Raw genomic sequence first — 19,394 nt, 5'->3', positions numbered from 1 at the left:
AGAAGGACGTTTCAACAGAAAATTGCAATCCAATTAATGTAATTTATTTGAACATCATAAGTAATTTTTTTTTACTTTTCGTAATTGGGTACAATTCATATTTGTTTGTTTTATGATTAAAATGTTCTTTAACTTTTGCCAATGTTTTGTCATCATATTCATCCATTGTTATATATTATATTTGAATAATGTATATCAAACATTAACTATTTAGCATCATACAACAAAATTCAACATATACACTATCGTTTAAAAGGTTGGGTCAGTAAGATTTTATTTGAAATAAATTAATACTTTTATTTAGCATTTTATAATGTTAAAAAATATTTCTATTTCAAATATATGCTGTTCTTTATAACTTTATTTTCATCAAAACATGCTGAAAAAATATACTAAATGGTTTCCACAAAAATATTAAGCAGCACACTGTTTTCAACATTGACAATAATAAGAAATGTTATAAATATAATAACCTTTTATAAATTTTATATTTATATTTATCAATTCACAATATTATGTTTTTACTGTATATTTGATCAAATAAATGCAGCCTTTATGAGCAAAAGAGACTTCTTTCAAAAACCTTTAAAAAAATCTTACTGACACCCCCCCCCCCAAAAAAAAAAAGAATTGTCCTTGAAATCCTTAATGAAGTGTTAATATTTCCCATCATATTTTTTGTCAACAGTATGTTTTAATTAAAATAGTTTACTGTTTACTTAAAATAGTTTTTAATTACTGTTATGACGCACATTTTTTATCTTGTCTTAGTTATTGTCAACGGCGCAATTGAAAAGTTTGTGTCAGCATTGTTTCTGAGCATTAGATGTACATTTAGCTAAATGATTCGATCACAAACTATTCTACACTATTCATCTTTTCTTTCCAGCTACCGCAGAGTCACACGTTCTAACAGCGTCACCACTGCCGTTCAAGCCGATCTTGACCTTCTGGAGGTTCTCGGCGATGACCAGTTCACGCAGACCCACCAGGGGCCCATTATCCGCCAGCCGTCCCGGGATGCATCCACTTCCACTGTCAGCATCCAGGGCTCTGGGAACCACTACCATGCCTGTATCCAGGATGACTTCACCGACGTAGGCTTCGACCCATCCATTCTGCCCCCGCCGGTCCCCTGGATGGATGGAGCCATGGAGGAGGAATACGCAAGTGAAGTGTCAGTCTCTATGTGTCCGCAGGACGGACGCTGGTTTCTGAAGCTACTACATGCAGAGGTGGAGAGGATGGAGGGCTGGTGCCAACAGATGGAACAGGATGAGCGAGAGAATGAGCTACCGGAAGACAGTGAGTAACTCTGAGATAATGACTCTAAAAAAAAGTAGTAGGCTGCCCATCTAGACAGCATTTTTATGCATTATAGATCTGGGAAGTAGACTCATTTAGAATGTTTATTTTAAAAGCATTTTTCGGCATTAATTATTCATTTATAAGATTTGATTCAACAGCATTTTGGGGCTTTATATACTCATTTAGAATGTTTGATTTAATAGCATTTTTATCATTATAGACTCATTCAGAATGTTTTTTTCAGCAGCATTTTTGGCTATTATAGTTTAATTTACAATGTTCGATTCAACAGCAATACAAAGTTCTGTATTGAAACTAGATGGCGCAGGTTAATGGGTCCTAAACTCAAACGCATTCTCAATAGGGCACGGCTGATTGGTTACGGCTTTACATTTACATTTATTCATTTAGCTGACGCTTTTATCCACAGCAACTTACAATTGCTATATTTCAGAGGTTAAGGTTCAACTAGGGGTTAAGTGTCTTGCTCAGGACACATTGGTGTCTCACAGTGGATTCGAACCCGGGTCGCTCACACCAAAGGCATGTGTCTTATCCACTGCGCCATCACCACCCCTTTATCAGTAGCCAATGAGCTTACTCCTCAACCTTCAAATACTTGCATATGCATTTGCCTTAGCAGTGCAGTGCGCTTTCAGAAACCCTCCACCTTCCCCAGCTCCACCTGTATAGATCTGCTACGGGTAATTCATGTATGTTATACTGAAGAGTAGCAGCATGTCTTACTTGCTCATAGCAAGTCTTGTATGTATTGGCAGTAGCAAGTCCCGTACTTGCTCTACCGTAGCAGATCTATTTCACCAAGACCAAATTTATCAACATTCTCATACTATTACCTTGCCAACCACTCTGAGAGTTGTTATGACAGAATTACATTTCTGGAATTTTTCAGTTCAACAGCACTTTTTTAGCAGATTCATGTTCGATTTGAATGTTCTAAATGCATCTTTGATCCCCCAAAATTCTTTCTAGGTAGGCAACTCACTAGGTTTTGAATTAGTTTAAAACATATAGCTAAGTAATTGTAGCAAAATGGTTATTGTAGATAAATTATTGAATTTCCGAATTCGCTATTTTATTTTTAAAGGCAAGTAGTCATTTGATTGCAAAACTACATTTATAGTGACATTTGTACAGTCTGTGTACAAGTCGTTTGAAGAATAATCAGCCACTTCAACAAAACTACCAGTGCACAAGGTCATTTCACAGTCTAGTTACCTCCGGCCAGCCTGTTTCTTTTTCTCCCACTTCCCGCCTTTTCCCCGCTCAAGCTCACACACCCACACACACAACGCAGTGACCATCTTAGTGTCAGTCACAAAGCCTGCTTGTTCATCTATCTCCTGTCTGTCTCCCTCTCACATACCAGACATTTCTACCAGCAGGGAGCCACCCGTCTCCCTCGTTTCCTTCGCTCCCTCTTTCTCTGTATATTTTCTTCTTCCTCTCAGTTTCTATATCTGTCTCCTTCCACTCTCTCTTCTCTAACCCTTCCCTCTTTCCCTGAATATATAAAATATGCTAATCTCCGTGTCCTATGACAGCACATTGTTTGCCATATGGTCTCTTGCTGCTGCATATGTTAAACAGAGCGAGTTCATTTTGTCAGATCACTGTTTAAACAGCAATCCACAGAGACACACTGCAGTCACTCCTCAGGCCACGGCGGAAGCCTTTACATGACCCCCACATGTCAAACATTAGTTTCCTTTAAGAGAATTCACCCTTGTTTGGTAATCTGATATGCTATTTACTTTCTTTCACTCTCAATCTATCTTTTTACATCGCACTCTTGTTCTGTATGTGTGTGCGTGAATTTCTTGGCTCGTTGGCTTTGGCTGGTGTTTGTTTGGTGTGCATGGTAAACACTCCCCCTGCTCCTCTGGTTCCTGCATTTAAGTTCCCAAGCCTTAGATATTTATGACCCCCTTCTCGCTTCAAAGAGACAGCATTTAAACATTAACTTGCTGTCTAAGCCTTTGAAACACAAACGCATACAATCACTGCTGTGTTATTACATAGTTTCTCATACTGTGCTAATCAACTTGCTACTTGCTGCACTTTTGTTTTACTGAAGTTGTTTACAACAGCTGATTCTCTTTTTTTGTGTGTGTTTAGTCCTCGGCAAGATACGTAGTGCAGTGGGGAGCGCTCAGCTGCTGATGTCGCAGAAATTTCAGCAGTTCCGGGAGCTCTGTGAAGAAAACTTGGTATGTATGAAGCACACATCCATTAGCCAATTACAGCAGACTCCGCCCCTGAGTGGCTGTGTTAGCCTTAGTAGCATTAATATAAGCCAAATCTGAACCCCCCCCCCATCCCCGCTAAATGGCTGTGTTAGCCTTAGTAGCATTAATATAAGCCAAATCTGAATCCCCCCCCCCCCCCACTATCCACGCCAATAACAGATGTTTTGTGTATAATCTGTTCTCTGGCTGTCAGAATCCCAACGCCCATCCGCGGCCCGTGTCTCAAGATCTGGCAGGATTCTGGGATATGCTGCAGCTGTCCATTGAGAACATCAGTCTGAAGTTTGATGAGCTACACCAGCTGAAAGCTAACAACTGGAGAACGCTGGAGCCTCCTGAGAGAAAGGTACAGATTTTACATCACAAATCCAGATGCATTACGCACTCTCTTAAAATGGCTAAGAATACCAAAGTTGACACAACGCAATTCGCGACGCTGCATACATTTCTTAAGATGCTGCATGGTTGGTTTATTGAAACTGTTCAATATATTTCAGAGTAGATGTGATATTTAATTTGATGCAAGCTAAAAATGACCCTGTGAGGGGTGGGGACTTAGTTGTTTTTGTGGCATGCAAAAGGAAAGTTTTGAATAATCGTACAGGTCATTGTGTTTTATGATGAAGCCTGAGGCCTGAAGCTTAAAAAGGTCACAAAAACAGCACAAATTTGTTTGTGAATCATACTTAACTACTTCTCTCATAAATTCTTACGAACAACCCAAGGAGTGATAGGGCAGATGTCAAGTTGCATGGACTAGTTTAACGATGCTTTTATGGTGCTTTTGTGTCTTTTTTAAGCTTGACAGACCCAGTCCCTATTTAATGGAATAGCACAGAAAATAACAACCAGCATATAATTCAAACTTTCAGCACAATGTATTGAACAGACAGTTTTCTGTATTTGCCTCCAGTTATATATGGTGTGTACTCTGACTTTAAATGGATAGTTCAACCAAAAATTTAAGTTTTGTCATCATTTACTCACCCTCATGAGTTTCTTTCTCCTGTTGAACACAAAATAAGATATTTAGAAGAATGTTGGTAATCAAACAGTTGATGGGCCCCATTGAATTCCATAGTATTTTTTTTCCTACTATGGAAGTCAATGGGTGCCGTCAACTGTCTGGTTACCAACATTCTTTAAATTATCTTATTTTGTGTTCAACAGGAGAAAAAAAAATCATACAGTCTGGGAACAACATAAGGGTGAGTAAATGATTACAACATTTTTGGGTCCCTATAATATATTTACTATCCCTTTAAGGTCAATTGCTTCATTATTTCATTTAGTATTTTATTTGAATGTTTATCTTTTATATTTATGAATGTTGCATGTGTTATGCTATTATCTGATTTGCTTTGCTCACTTCTTATTATTTTATGTATTCTGTGTTTGACAGTGATCGGGTTTTGAGGTGATGCTCCCATTTGCACGCTGCATGTGGTTCACATCCAGAGGTCCCTTTTACCTCACGCCAAATGGCTTGAACTCTTAGTTGACGAAAACGGCCTCCGTAATGGCCCTGCCACACTTGAGCGCTCACTTAATGTATTTGGCTGATGTCTGGCACTCAAACACGACTAAATATTGCAGATGACCCAACAGATGACCCCCCCGTTTGCATGCATTAGCTGTGTTGTGTTACATCGCGGAGTGACACTAACCAGTTTGTCGTTGATGTCCAGGAGAAGCGCGTGCCCCCTCCAGTACCCAGGAAGCCGGGGAAGGGTCCCATGCTGCTAGTGAGAGACCGGTCTCTGGAGGGCTCCCAGCGGATGGAGGCTCGTAAGCGGCTGTTAGCGGCTAAACGTGCCGCCGCCTCTCAGCGCCAGAACTCTGCCACAGAATGCGCCGACAGCATCGAAATATACATCCCAGAGGCCCAAACACGATTATAAACACTTTCACACTGAAAACCGGGTGCTTAAAAGCCTAATAGACACACACACACACACACACTCATCTTCAACCATAACACAATAGCACTGAATGACAAAGGCAGGGTAGCTGTAACATAATCACTCCTTTTCTTGTGTAAAAGAGAGTTTCTTCACTGTGGGCTTCTACTGTATTTATGACTTAATTTTACTCTCTTCCTCTGTCCTGCCATTTGTAGCTCCCTTGTTAAACTCCCAAAGACTTTAATATTACTATTAGACACTATATTTAATTGTTAAAATAACCGATTATATATATATATATATATATATATATGAATATAAATAAATATATATGTTCATGCCTAAAACACAGTATATTATCATGTCTGTAAATATTATTACCCAAATATTGAATTTTATTATTTATTTTGTAGTTTTTGCGGTTTCCGTGTAAGAGCCATATGTCTTGTGTTCTCAAAGAGAACCTAACTTATAAAAAGGGCAACATACCGATCACTTTTGAAGATTTCAACGGACAATGTAGCATTGATTGCCGTGTATGTATGTATACATGTGGGTGTCAGGCTTTTGTACATGTGCCACACCACACTCTCTCACGTGTCACCCTGCACCTCCGAGACCGGGCGAGGTCGTTCTGTTTTCAGTATCACGGGACAGAATGGAAAAACCACCTCTTCTCTTCTTTCTTCTCATATTTTTCAACCTCCCACTCGGTCGTCCTCTCCCGTCCTCTCACACCATCTTATCTCCTGTTTTGGCCACTCACCTGTTTGACTGACATAGATGTCCATCGTATCTGACAAATGTGACACTTTTATCTGTCCCCACTCAACGCGTTCAAGTCATTGACAGAAGCACTGTCAGAACAAACCACTCTTCACGCCTCTGATTCATTAGCATTCATACATTAGAAATGTGTCCACGTTATGAAACATTACATACAGGCAGTCAGGGATTTCATTCAGCATTAAGCCCCGTTCACACTGACAGCAATGAAGTCTTTTATTTTCAGAGATATTTGCAGATTTCTGGTGATATACTCATGGTGGTGTGATGTGGGTGTGTCCAGTTAACTTATTTCTCACAATTGCAGTGACTTTTTATTTCATAATTGTGATTTTATATCATAATTGTGAGTAATTTTTTTATATCTCAGAGTCTAACAATATACCACAATTGTGGTCCTATATATCACAAGTTATTTTATTTAATGTAATTGTGTCTACTTAATGTAGTTACGATTTTAAATGTTAATCGGGACTTTATATCATAAATGTGACTATTTCTCGCAATTGCATTTTTATATCTCAGTCGCACAATTAATATATCACAATTGTGACCCTATATATCACGACATTTTTTTCTGGTAATTGTGACTTCACTTAATGTAATTGTGATTTTAAGTGATAATTGCAACTTTATATGACAATTGTTACTTTATTTCTCATAACTGTTTTTAATCACAATTGTGACCCTGTATATCACAAGCAATTTTATTTTACATAATTGTGACTACATAATGTAAGTGATAATTGCGACTTTATATCATAATTGTGACTTTATTACTCATAATTGGGTTTTATGGATCACAGACGCACAACTAAACGTAATTCTGACTTGACGTAATTGCAAGCTTATATCGTGAATTGTGACTTTATTTCTCACAATTATGATGTAATTTCTCACATTATGACTTTATATCTTATGATCTAAATCAGGGGTGTCCAAACTCAGTCCTGGAGGGCCACTGTCCTGCAGAGTTTAGCTCCAACCCCAATTAAACACATCTGGACCACCAGCTAATTATGGTCTTATAGGCTAGAAACTTCCAGGCAGGTTTGTTGAGTCTGGCTAGAGCTAAACTCTGCAGGACAGTGGCCCTCCAGGACTGAGTTTGGACACCCCGAATCTAGATATATTGTATCTCAGAACTGTCTTTTTTACTTAGTTATGGCTTCCATAATATTCTGTATATCTGTACAATTTGTGTATGCGTGTAAAAAAAAAATTGTTAACATAAAGCCATTCCTGGTGACATGAGCAAGGTAATTCGACATGAGAGTGTCTAGCAACTTCTCCAGCAATAAAATCGCTGTCAGTGTGAACGAGCCACAACCACAACAACTGACATTTTCTAAATCTGTGGCATTGAATAGCTCCGCCCACTGTGAAATCTCATTGGTCTATTCTGCTCTTTATTACTGTTCTTTAAACATCTGATTGGCTGTGATTGTGTCACGTTGCTCATCGGTTTTCCGTTCAGCGTGGACAGACAAATAGTCAAATCACGCCGCAATTAGGACATGTTGTTATGTTGAGCTTGACATTAGATAGTTTAAAAAAAATATTTTGTTAATATATAAATGATGAATTATAAGACGCCTTCCTTACTGCTCACTAATATAGCTCCTCACTATATTTGTCTAAATGTTTGTATAAATGGATATAAAGTAAAATATTAGTATTTTCTAATAAGGGAGTTGTAGAGATATTTAAGATCAGACGAAACGCATTTAAATGGACAGAGTCAGACATCAATCATTTCTCTCTTTACCATAGCTTTTGAATTTCAATAATGCTTTAAAGTATCATTTGAAATATTAAAACTGCAATGTCACAACTCTATAAATGTAATACATATTCTTTTTTAGTAATAACACCAACTGTGACAGGCAATTTATTCATTATATTTATAATCACTAGCATGATAGTCTTTATCCTCAATCAAGTCAGTCAAGTGTGTATGTGTGTTTGTGTTATTTCCACATCAAGTGCATGTACCCAAGTGCTTCCTAATTTTCCTAAAGGCGTTTTTTTTTGTAGCACAGTTGATATTTTGTAATATAGATCAACTACTTTCTTTTGTTTGTTTTTATTTATACTTAGATGTATATAATTTCAGCAACCCTAAGGAGAAAGTGCAAGTAGACACGTATCAAAGCAGAGCACATACCAGCAGTTTATTATTTTTTCGATTTAAGGAAACCTATCTTAACCGTTGAATCATTCACACACTCTTGTGCTGCTCTTGTAATTGATTTGCGCTGCATCATAGTTGCACTGACAAGTTACTCAATACTAGTCAAATCCTAACTGCACTGTCTGATACTTTTCAATAACAAATACTAATTTGCACTTGTTAAATATGTTAAATAAACAGAGCTATTTCTTTTTTCTTTGCTCTAAATATTTCACTGTGGATAGACACATCACTAAAAATATATATTGATATTAATTTCCCAGCAGCCAATGTGCAGCCATTCTCTATTTTCATAGATAGTTCAGTTAAATTGGCTTTAGTTTGATCCTTGTTGTATTTATCTTTTTAATTTTTTAATTTATCTCTTCATTCCCGTTATTATGCACTAGAGCCCTTCTACTGTGGTTTATGTTTGTTTGAAATAATATTGATGTTTAAACGCTCAGCCTTAATTTATGAATATATAATAGTCATGCACAACGTAGCCTCAGGGGAGACTATATAACGTGTTTGTGTGTGTGTGTGTGTGTGTGTGTGTGTGTGTGTGTGTGTGTGTGTGTGTGTGTGTGTGTGTGTGTGTGTGTGTGTGTGTGTGTGTGTGTGTGTGTGTGTATCATGAAGAGGTCTGATACTGGAGATTATACCTTATCAATTAAAGCATTCAATATTGACGACAAAATTCCCTTTCATATTGATATTAATATTTTTTGTTTGTTTGTTTTATACAGTTCTGTATTTTGTCAGCCAAATAATATCAAACTGAATTAATTTGGACAATCAGTGATTAACACAAATAAAATCAATGTCATTTCATTTGTAAAAATGAAATGAGTAAAATGATACTGAAATATAAGTGTATAGAAATATTAATTGGTTACATTTCCTTTGATTACATCTCCCTTCTTTTTAGAATTTAAAGAGATATTTATGAGACGCTAGAGAGATATTTTGTGAGACTAGCACTAAACCTTTTGCTGAAAGTGATCATAACCTAATTTTTTAACTGCTTTCATTCACTGATGTGAAAATATTGATCTATATGGCAACATAATAAGTTTAGACTTTTTATGGTTTTATCTTCCCAAATAAAAGAAAATCAGACTTTGTTTTATTGCCAAACTGTGGACGGTGCACTCACCGCAATATTTAGGGAAATGAAGGCAAGATATGATGTATTTACTGTTCTTGTAAAAGCATAAACTTTATCAAAATGACTGTGTGTAAATACATGAATGTTCTTCATTGTAAATGTAACCTACATCTAAGGATATCTTACTACTTACATTTTGTATTTATTGTATCAACACTGTTGATGTTATGGCACGTGTATGAAATTTTGATCATTAAAATGTTACAGATGCTCACAGCCATGAAGTGATTCATTTTCAAATAAATGTGTGTCTGTTTGTTCTATCCAGTAAATAGAGATAAACGACTGTTTTACATGGAAGCCTTTATACATTTCCTACTTTATATCTCACAATTGCAAATTGATTTCCATTAATTGTGACTTATTATCATTATTGCTTCTCACACATAACTCACAATTACGATTTTATTTCTCGTATATGAGACTTTATATCTCACAGTTGACATTGTTTCTCATAATTGTCTTTCTCGTAATTGCGATCTCACAACTTTTTTTTTGTTCGTAATTGTCTTTCTCCAAATTGTGAAATTTTTTTAGTGTTGTGACATTTCACAATTATGACTATGATTTTTTATTGATTTAATTATGACAATTATGGCAGTTAGTAATGGCGTCATATTTCTCGTAAATAAAACTATTTTGTAACTTTTGTGACAGACTTTATCACAGCTGCATTTTATTTTTCATAATTAAGACTATATATATTTTGTTATATATATATGTTGTTTCTCATTGTTTTCTTTATTTCTAGTAATTGTGATTTCATAATTATAACTTTATTTTGCACAATTTGGACTATTTCTCACAGTTGACATCTCAAATTTTGGCATTTTTAAAAGTTTCTCACTATTATTCTGCCTTTACGTCTTTGTGACTTTCTAGCTCACAATTACAACTCGTAATTGTGACTTTATGTAGGCTAACTTTACTTCTCAGTTTTTACTTCATATCTCACAATTGCTTATTTTAAACTTCATAACTATTAGCTTTTTTTTATATTTTACTCTTGAGTTGAAAACAGGCTTTCAGTTTTAAATCATTGCCTGAGGCCTGAGTAGGCGAACAGATCTTCTTTGACTCTTATTAGTGAACAGCTTCAGGCTTCTTAGATACACCCAAACAACAGATAAACTCTCATCTAATATGTGCGAGACATCCCGGACCCTTCCATCCAAAAAGTCTTTAGCATCATAGAATGTAATGTCTTTTTAAATATAGGTGTTCGGTTAATTAACCGCTTTGAGCTGCTTATCACTTTGATCACTTGTTGCCAACTAGACCAATGACCCTTTGAGTGGTTTGTTTGGATCTCAGCCCAGTGAGAAGTCTAAAGTAAAGAACAGCTGTCTAACCGAGTGTGATTAAATATCCAGGACAGACGTGTCCCCGCTAATCCGTCTTTATTGTCTGTGCTCAGATACAGACATGCACACTCACACAGACGCCATTGGCAAGCCATCGTTGACGTCTGGTTTTAGCTACCGCTAATTAAATGCAGGATTATGCTAATTGGCGTTCTTGTGAAGCTTACACACACAGAAGAATGTCAGTATGATTTAGCAATAGCCTGTAAGAACATGCTTTTAAAATGTCAAGGCAGGGCAGTGGTGGATTGGTATAAATCACCACGTTTGGATGCTGGCTTCCGATTTATGAAAGCAATCTACATTTGCTGTCTGACCTTACACGTTACTTCATTTTTTAAACACTACTGGAAAGAAATGTCATCTGAAGGCTAATCTTTCCCATGACCCCCCCCCCCCCCCCCCCCCCCAAAAAAAACAGCCTTGAATATAAGGACCTTTCCATTTTCCCACTACAAACACTTATCGAACAATGTAGTTAAAAATAAGCAGAAGAAACAAGATTAATTTAGTAGAAAACAAAACTTTATTTAAACACCGTGTGACCCCTATTTGCCACATACATTGCACAGTAAGGAGGAGAAGTCACATCATTGGGCATCATGTCACATTGGCTACTGTAAATGCAATGGTCTAAGGTCCCAAAACCTTGAAATCAACATATTTGGTGACATAAAACCATTCTTTCCTTTTATCCTCTGAAAGTGGTCTCAACTTAATAAACAAAAACAATAATACAATTCATGTAGTGTTCATTCTTCCAGCTCACTTGTCCAAGGTGTGTATTTGTATTTGTGTGTGTATTTGTGTGTGTGTTTAGGGGTGGTGTGTGGGGAGCATGTGGGCACATTCACTGGCCGTTTCTACACTGAGTATTCAAGAGGAAATCTCAGACTATAGTTCTGCTACATCTGAATATCCCTCAAGAGTAATGTAAGGAAAAAAAGAAACATACTAACGACAGCATCTGAAATTTTACAACGAAAAAAAACAAAAACAAAAAAACAATACAAAAAACTGAACATCTATGAGACACAGAATGACCCGGTGCAGTAGTGATTAGAGTCTGAAAGCTCTAGAAAGAGAAAGCTAGAGTTGATAAGATACTGAGATGACCTGCCATTTTGTGCAAAAAAACGAGGCAGAATATCAGATGTGTTCACTAAAAATGAGGCAAAATCGACAATCATAGAGCCGAATCTCTGAAAACGAGAAAGAAAGACTCATGAGGAATGGGAGAAGAGCTCGTCTTCTTGTAAAGAAGGAAAGACAGGAAGTCGTATTACTGTGTTTGGTTTTGGTCCCCTGTGTACAAAATGAAAAGATACATATTTATTTACATAGAAATGGAATACAAAAAAAAGAACCGACTGCCAAGGCACCTTGAAATGCTTTACATAAAGGAATCCTCATCAATTTGATTTACATTTACCAAAAATAGAAATGATCAGGCCATGCTTGTTTGCTTTCTGTTGCTCAGTCAAGTTTTTTGGGAGGGGGGCAAGAAACAAACATCGATGAAGCTTTTTCATTCATCCATCCGTGTTTTCTGTCTTCAGGCGAGGAGCTGTTTGGCCTGCAGCTCCATTTCTGCGGCCCTCTTCAGCGCCACGTCAACCAGCAACTGGAAGCCGCTGAAGTCCTGGGTGAGATCGGGCGGGGTGGGCGGCGGGGTGTTGAACAGGCCGCTCTGGGGGCTGACGTTACCCTCCCCTCGACACCCGAACAGGCCGGCCACGTCTGTGAGCGGCAGCTCTGTGGCTCCCTCCACGCCGAGGCGCGTTGTCGAGCCGATGCCTTGCGTGCCCGTGGTGATGGTGGTGTGGCAGATGACGGAGGGTCTGGGTAAGACGGGTCCGGGCGAGGGGGGTGTTTTTGGGGACAGGGCTTTTTTGGGGTAACCGTTAGAAGTGGGCGTGTTGCTGGTCGAGTGAGGTGAGCCGGGCTCGTAGCTATTGCGGTCCTCTCCGTTGGCGAGCAGACCATGTTTCGGGGACTGGGAGTTGTCGCTGAGCATCTCGCCACCCTTGCTGCCCCGCCGCGAGATGGTGAACTGGTTGGGGTCCTTGCCGTCTTTCCGGAGCATCTCAGGAAGGAGTCGTCGCCGGGCGTTTATAAACCAGTTGCACACCTGTGTAGAGAAGAGCAGATTATGAAACATCAAAACTTAAATGCAGATACGAGCATATATTGAAATCACAAGCACAATCACAATTTTTCTTACCATAACTATTAAAAATGTATTCATGTTATCAATATTTTTATTTAACATGTATGTCCTACAATCCAATAATGAAGTAGTAGATAATTTAATACGTACTTTTTAAATATTGTACTCTTTAGGAAATGTTCTTTAAAGCCAGAAAATAAAAATAAATATATATATAAAAAAAATTAAGTTACTTTTAACTTAAATTAAGTTTTTTTATTAAATAAGAAACTAAACTTAAAGCATTATAATAAAAAATATATAATTAAGCAAATAAATATTATTAGTTTCTTATGGGATGAATAACGTCAAATTCTATCTCTAACTTCTACCACCTGTTATTTTGTTATTTTCTAAGTTCAAAGCCTACAGTCCTTTAAAACCTTTTGTTTTGTTCATTTTGTTTGCACGCTGTCTTGCTCAAGTTTAAAATGGAAATGCATGAGGCTGTATTGAGTTAACATGTGACGGATCTCTGCCTCTATTTTTGTTTTTCCTCTTTTAAAAAGCTGAGTTGGCAGTTGAAAGCAGGAAGCTCTTGGCGGTGAGGATTTCTTTCAATCACCTAAGTAACAGTTCACCTTTATCCCTCAGATTGGGCTCTTTGTTGGGCCTAAGGGCTTTCGGCCTTATTCATGCTAATAGAGCTGTATCTTTCACGGCTCTGCGAGTCTCACCTGAGGGGGTGCGAGATCTACTCTAATGCAAATCCAACATTTCAGGGTATAGAAAACACAAGTGACTTCGGTGTGCATCTCAAAAAAAAGACCAATTACTTTGTTAGTAATGGCTGACACCCAGTAGTGTTAACACCTCTAGTTTATATCAACAATTGAACTCCACTGGCCTTTTTAGTCAATGTAGATAATGCACCACAGGTAACTGATCATTTACATTGCAGATCTAAAATGAATCCTATTAAGCAAGGAACATAAAATCAATGTTAATTATGTGTATATATATATATATATATATATATATATATATATACACACACACACAGACATAATTAATTATTAGAATTAAAAATATATAATTATATATATATATATAATTATATATATATATATATATATATATATATATATATATATATATATATATATATATATATATATATACATACATTTTAATTATTATAATTAAATTTTTAAAATATATAATTTAATTATTATATATAGAGAGAGCTGTTTCAGAGCTGTTTTGACTTTTACAATTGTATTCTGGGCTACTTTCCCAATACACACATTATGCCATAATGAAATAACTTGAGTTCTAACTTTTCTTTCTCGGTATCTAAAGGGGCCGTTTTCATGATGCAGTCCTCAGTATGGTAATGCTCCTGTATTGTCTTCCAGTGAGTCTCTTCAGAAGAGAAGCCTCTTGGCTCTCTGGGTAATGGGGCTGTATTGTGTGTCCAACGGTCTGCCTGAGCCTGGTAGTCTTCACTATGTTAATGTGTGTGTATTGTGTCTCCCTATTGTTAGTGAGACAGCTGGCTGAGCGCAGGGGAAATTCCTGGCCCAGTGTCTGAGCAAGTCTCTCTCTCCCTCTCTTTCTCTCTATGTGGCTACATCTCAGATGACTCAAAACAGTTATTCACTCATCTGTCCACAGGAATTCTCTCCATTGACTGCATTCACAGGAAGTGTTGTTTATATGACGCTAAAACTCAGCGGGGACAGAACGTGTGATCTTAAACGCAGTAGCGCTAGCGAAAAGAGCTGACTTTTTCTTTCTCTGACGTATTTCTTTTGGCTCTCTTCTATTTATGACATTGAACCTTTCAGTTTCCTTCACACAATGTCAGTTAAACTAGACATTGATGACAGTTAACTGCTCTCCAGTGAAGCATATAAATATATTACTGATCAACAAAGCAGAAAACTGAAAAATTCCCCTTCACATTCTTGACAGAAACAAGCAGTCGTGAGAAACTTCGGACCTTGTCTGAAGCATAACTTCAGGAACTGCTTTGAGTCATTCAAATTTATTTTTATTCAGAGTTCCCAAACCTTTTGGCCAAAGAATTTACATGACTTTCCACTCAATATTTTGTATATTATATTGTTTAATCTATTTTATATACAGTATTTTAGATGTTGCAATCACTACAAGCAATTTCTAAACAAATAGTTCACAACAAACTAAAACTAGAAAAATATATAAAAGATATTTTTTTGTGACTTTTCCATGCCTGAAAACAGTGTTAACTAAAACTATTTAAAAAAATAAATAAGGTGTTTTTGGTAATAAAAAAAAAGCTTTAATAAAATTAAATATAAGATGAAAAATCAACTGAAATTTTGCCTTAAAGAATTAAAATTAAAGCTAATTGTAAATATTATTAAATGTCACAGTTTTAATATTCCCTGATATTCGAGTTTATCATAACCATGGGAACTTATTATTTAGATTATTCTCAAAACTGTATTACATGCAGTTGTTCCCTTGTTTTTTAGTTTTTTTTTAGTTCTGTGCCAGGCCACATCTACACACTTCTATAGATGTTCAGTACCTGTAGTGTGGAGAGATGGGTCTGCTTGGACAGCAGGGCTTTTTCCTGCTCTGATGGATAAGCATTGTAGCGGTGTTGGTAGAGCCAGTCCCGGAGTATCTGTACTGACTCTTTGGGCAAGTTTCCTCTCCTCTTTCTCTTCCCTGACCCTCCTCCATTTGAAGAGAGGTCAAGAGGCACATCCAAACTGTCCTCGTCGTCCGTCTCGCTACCGGACATCGCCAACACACCTATAGGCATACGAGACGAGAAATACTGCCACTTAAAAACTATTAAGTTTACAACATTATTCTTTCTTTCTATATAAAAAAGGGCTTTGAGAACCAGGAAAACTATGAAGTCAAGTTGATGTATGAGCAATTTGTTTTTAATAGTCAATAAGTGTGATTCAGGGAATTGGAATCAGTGTGTACCCATGTGTGTGAAGGAAGACAAAAGACATCCAGTCAAACATCAACCCCCCAACCCCTGCAAAGGACTCTTCTCCTCCCCCTATCTTACACACACAGTCTCTCCCTCCAAAATGCCAACTGCAGAACACAACACAACAGCGCCTGGCCGTCTGTATGCATGTATAAGCGTGCGTCTGTAAGAGAGAGAGTGTGTGTGGCAGCTGATGTGTCACATCCCTGCTGTCAAGCAAAGCCATGTGATTCATGGATGAAGTGGAGACATCACAGACTCTAGGTGTCATCGTGCATTTCCGAGCACTGTAAATACACTCACAAAAACTAGAAAAACTTTGGATAAACATACTGTTTTGTTTTAAAACTCACTTAAAGGGCCAGTTCACCTAAAAATAAAATTCTGTCAATATATTCTTACCCTCAAACATGTAGAATTTTCTTCTATGGAACACAAAGGCAGAATGACAGTATCAATCACTATGTACTTAGTGATTGTATGAAAAAGAAAATAAAGTGAATCATGACTAAGTCTCATTCTGCCAAACAAATCCTTTTCTGGAAAGAAAGTAATACGGGTTTGGAATAACTTGAGGGTGAGTAAAATATGACAGAGTTATGATTTTGGTCTGACTATTTATTTGTGTGCTGATATGACAACCTTTCCTGCTTATGATGATGACTTGAATATTATTACCACATGATCCTAAGTATCATAAACCGGTTAGTTTGTCAATAAGAAGTTTCACTCAGAGTGCTGAAGGGGACTTTTAGTTCATGAGCCCTGTAAGTGAAAGAAAACTTTCCCCAACTTCAGCTCGAGTGTGAGCGTGGGACTTAACGGTCTAAAAACGAAACGAGTGAGACCAACTTACACGTTTATCTTTGATGTTGTGTGAGAAAACGATTGAACGTATGAAGAGGAGTAATAAGAAGTAACTTTGTCGTCGGCCTACATGAGGAGGAGGGGGAGGGGAACCTGTTGCAAATCTCAAGACCGAACAAAAGAATGTCGTTTGTGGGACATTTCAAACTCTGTTTTTTCGACTTTTACTACATTAAAACTTGTGAAATCACGCCATGTGACAGATAAAAGGCTGACACGACTCTCTACGTGGTTATACGCCATAATATATGAGAAATATTAACTTAATAACAGCAAATAGCTCGGGCTCTATTGTGTGCTGTGAGAGACACGAGGTCGGAGGGAATGTGAAAGCGTCGCCTTGATGAAGCGGCGCGAAATACACAAACTTCACAAAAGGAGGTCAGTATTCATTGTTGCACATTTTACACATTTACAAAATTTTCAAATGCTGAGAAAGCAACAAAGTAGTCGCCAAAAAACAACCATCACACACTTGGAAAGTTTCCCTCATTTCCCCAACAAAACTTGAGTCAGTGTTATGAGAAACTCTGAGCGCGTGAACATTTTTTTCCCAAGCCAAGGAGTTCAACTATTACACGAAGGCATTTAACGTTACACACTTAAACAGGCACGACAAAACCCTTAAAATAATTACCTTAGAGACTATTTAAAGTTATAGCTATATATTGGTTCGTTGAACAACACTATAAAACATATAAAATACATGCAACTGTTAGGCTAAATAAGCATGTTTGTACAAATCAAAGCTTATTGCGAATGCGTGTTAATAACGCGAAACGGCTCGTTGTGACAGCCCGCCAGCACATGGTGAGAAAAAGGCTGTTTTGTCTGCAGCGGAAAACAATAGCAGGCAATGCCAGACATTTTCTGTTCAACCATCACCGACAAGTTCTATCCATTTGTTACAATCACCGATAAAAATATATAACATATATCGCCGCTATATCACACATATCGAGAAGAAACATACCCTTTTTGGTCTTCATGTCCGTCAAAATTCCCCTTTTCACGTTGGCAACAAGGAGGTCGATTCTTCTTCGGTTTAATCACACACAACTGTAATATTCCAGATTGTTACGAAGTATCGAGAGGAATATTTATTTTTGTCGAGGAATCGCCGCGGAGCGCGTTTTTCATTTGTCGGAGACGCAACACATTGTCGGGTACCTGGGACAGGCTTGCGCGTCTCATTCAGTGTGTTTGATGTGGAAACTGGGTGACAGCTATCTTTGACAGCTGCGTGACTCAACGCGGTTAGATCCTCCCCCTCCGAGGGCAAGAGGGAAAAATCTGACATCAGGCACACAAAAAGGAGTAAAAGAGACAGAAAAATAGTTTTTTTGACAAACCCATTCGAATCTTAAACGTGTAGAGTTAGATCCTATCACGAGCGATGTGTTTGTGGATATGTGTTTTGGACATTGAATTGGATCTAGTTCCTGCACGTTTCCCTTTAATGACTGCGGCAGAGAGACAGGAAGCTGGTTTATTATGAATGTAGGTTAACATTACCATGAGGCAGACACATGGCAGGGATACATTTGGGGCTGCTTTGCTTTCATCAGCATACTTCTGTTAGGCGCCCTACTCCAATACAATATTTTTGGATGTGTGTTGTGTTTTTCAGTGAGATTTAAAAAATGTCAAAAATATGTTGCTGCAGGATAGTGTTGATGTGTTATCAGGTGCAATGCGGCATTTATTTCAGGTGACAGATGTCCATGATGCTGTTGCAAGCTTGAGAGAATCCTAAGGAAATCCGGTTCCATTCATGATTCTTTTAGAACGTTTTAAAACGAGGTTCTTATTAGTTGTATATAATGCCCTCAGTAATCTTAAATGATGACACGATTTCTGATTTTATCAGAACAGATAGAACACATTAAACCCAGTTGAACAATTCTTGCACAATATGTTTACAGTTTTTAATTGACTTCTCAGACTTTTTAGACGCGGCATGCATGCATGAAACCCAGAAGTTGGCCGTATCTGTAGGCTAATAAAAATAACAAAACTGTATTTTTTATAAGAAATTACTTATTACAATTAACAATGTGCGCTTTTAATTTAATATGACGAGTTTTGAGTAAAACACATCACACAGTAACAGTTATTGAAAGTTTTGCAAGAATAACTCGCTGTTTAGTAAGTGAGTCAGAATTATAAAAGTGTTTGATTCACTGTAAAGAACCAGCCATAAGAATCATTCGCCCGGGAACTGGAATACACTGGGTCGTTGAATGTGCGTGATTCACTGAAAAGAACCGACTCGTAAGAGTCGTCGGTTCAAGAATCGGACTACTATGTTGGCGCGTTACGTATTTTCAAAACATTAAAAGAACCGACACAAAAGAGTCATTCGTTCAGAAATCGGCTACACTGGTTGCTTTATGTTATG

At 37.4% G+C, this 19,394-nt stretch overlaps 2 protein-coding genes and 1 long non-coding RNA gene across 8 annotated transcripts in view; 2 read left to right on the top strand and 1 right to left on the bottom strand.

Annotated features, from left to right (window-relative positions):
• Positions 1-5,622, top strand: part of dlgap1b (discs, large (Drosophila) homolog-associated protein 1b) — a 183,070-nt gene extending 177,448 nt beyond the window's left edge. For 4 of the 6 annotated variants that reach the window (XM_077244396.1, XM_077244398.1, XM_077244399.1 and 1 more), the window contains 4 exons: positions 890-1,305; positions 3,448-3,539; positions 3,772-3,924; positions 5,267-5,622. In XM_077244396.1, coding sequence (XP_077100511.1) covers positions 890-1,305; positions 3,448-3,539; positions 3,772-3,924; positions 5,267-5,479 — 874 coding nt within the window. In that variant the 3' untranslated portion in view covers positions 5,480-5,622. Of the gene's footprint in view, positions 1-889; positions 1,306-3,447; positions 3,540-3,771; positions 3,925-4,980; positions 5,119-5,266 lie in introns of those variants that run through there. The other 2 variants (XM_077244401.1, XM_077244400.1) reach the window with 2 other exon arrangements.
• A 505-nt stretch (positions 5,623-6,127) lies between these two features.
• Positions 6,128-9,828, top strand: LOC143751742 (uncharacterized). The gene is made up of 2 exons (XR_013207293.1): positions 6,128-7,202; positions 7,358-9,828. It is a non-coding gene; the product is annotated as an uncharacterized LOC143751742 (long non-coding RNA).
• A 1,655-nt stretch (positions 9,829-11,483) lies between these two features.
• Positions 11,484-18,460, bottom strand: tgif1 (TGFB-induced factor homeobox 1). Its single transcript, XM_077244408.1, has 3 exons — positions 17,967-18,460; positions 15,704-15,933; positions 11,484-13,107 (listed from the first exon to the last, which is right to left on the bottom strand). The coding sequence occupies exons 1-3, from the start codon at positions 17,980-17,982 to the stop codon at positions 12,532-12,534; spliced, it is 822 nt and encodes a 273-aa protein (XP_077100523.1). The 5' UTR covers positions 17,983-18,460; the 3' UTR covers positions 11,484-12,531.
• Positions 18,461-19,394: the final 934 nt, after the last annotated feature.

Source organism: Siphateles boraxobius, unplaced genomic scaffold (assembly GCF_051911475.1).
Source record: "Siphateles boraxobius isolate OS27281-9 unplaced genomic scaffold, OSU_SipBor_1 26, whole genome shotgun sequence".
In the NCBI taxonomy this organism is placed as follows: domain Eukaryota; kingdom Metazoa; phylum Chordata; class Actinopteri; order Cypriniformes; family Leuciscidae; genus Siphateles; species Siphateles boraxobius.
Note: the sequence above shows the minus strand (reverse complement) of the source record. Positions and strands in the feature narration are given on the sequence as shown.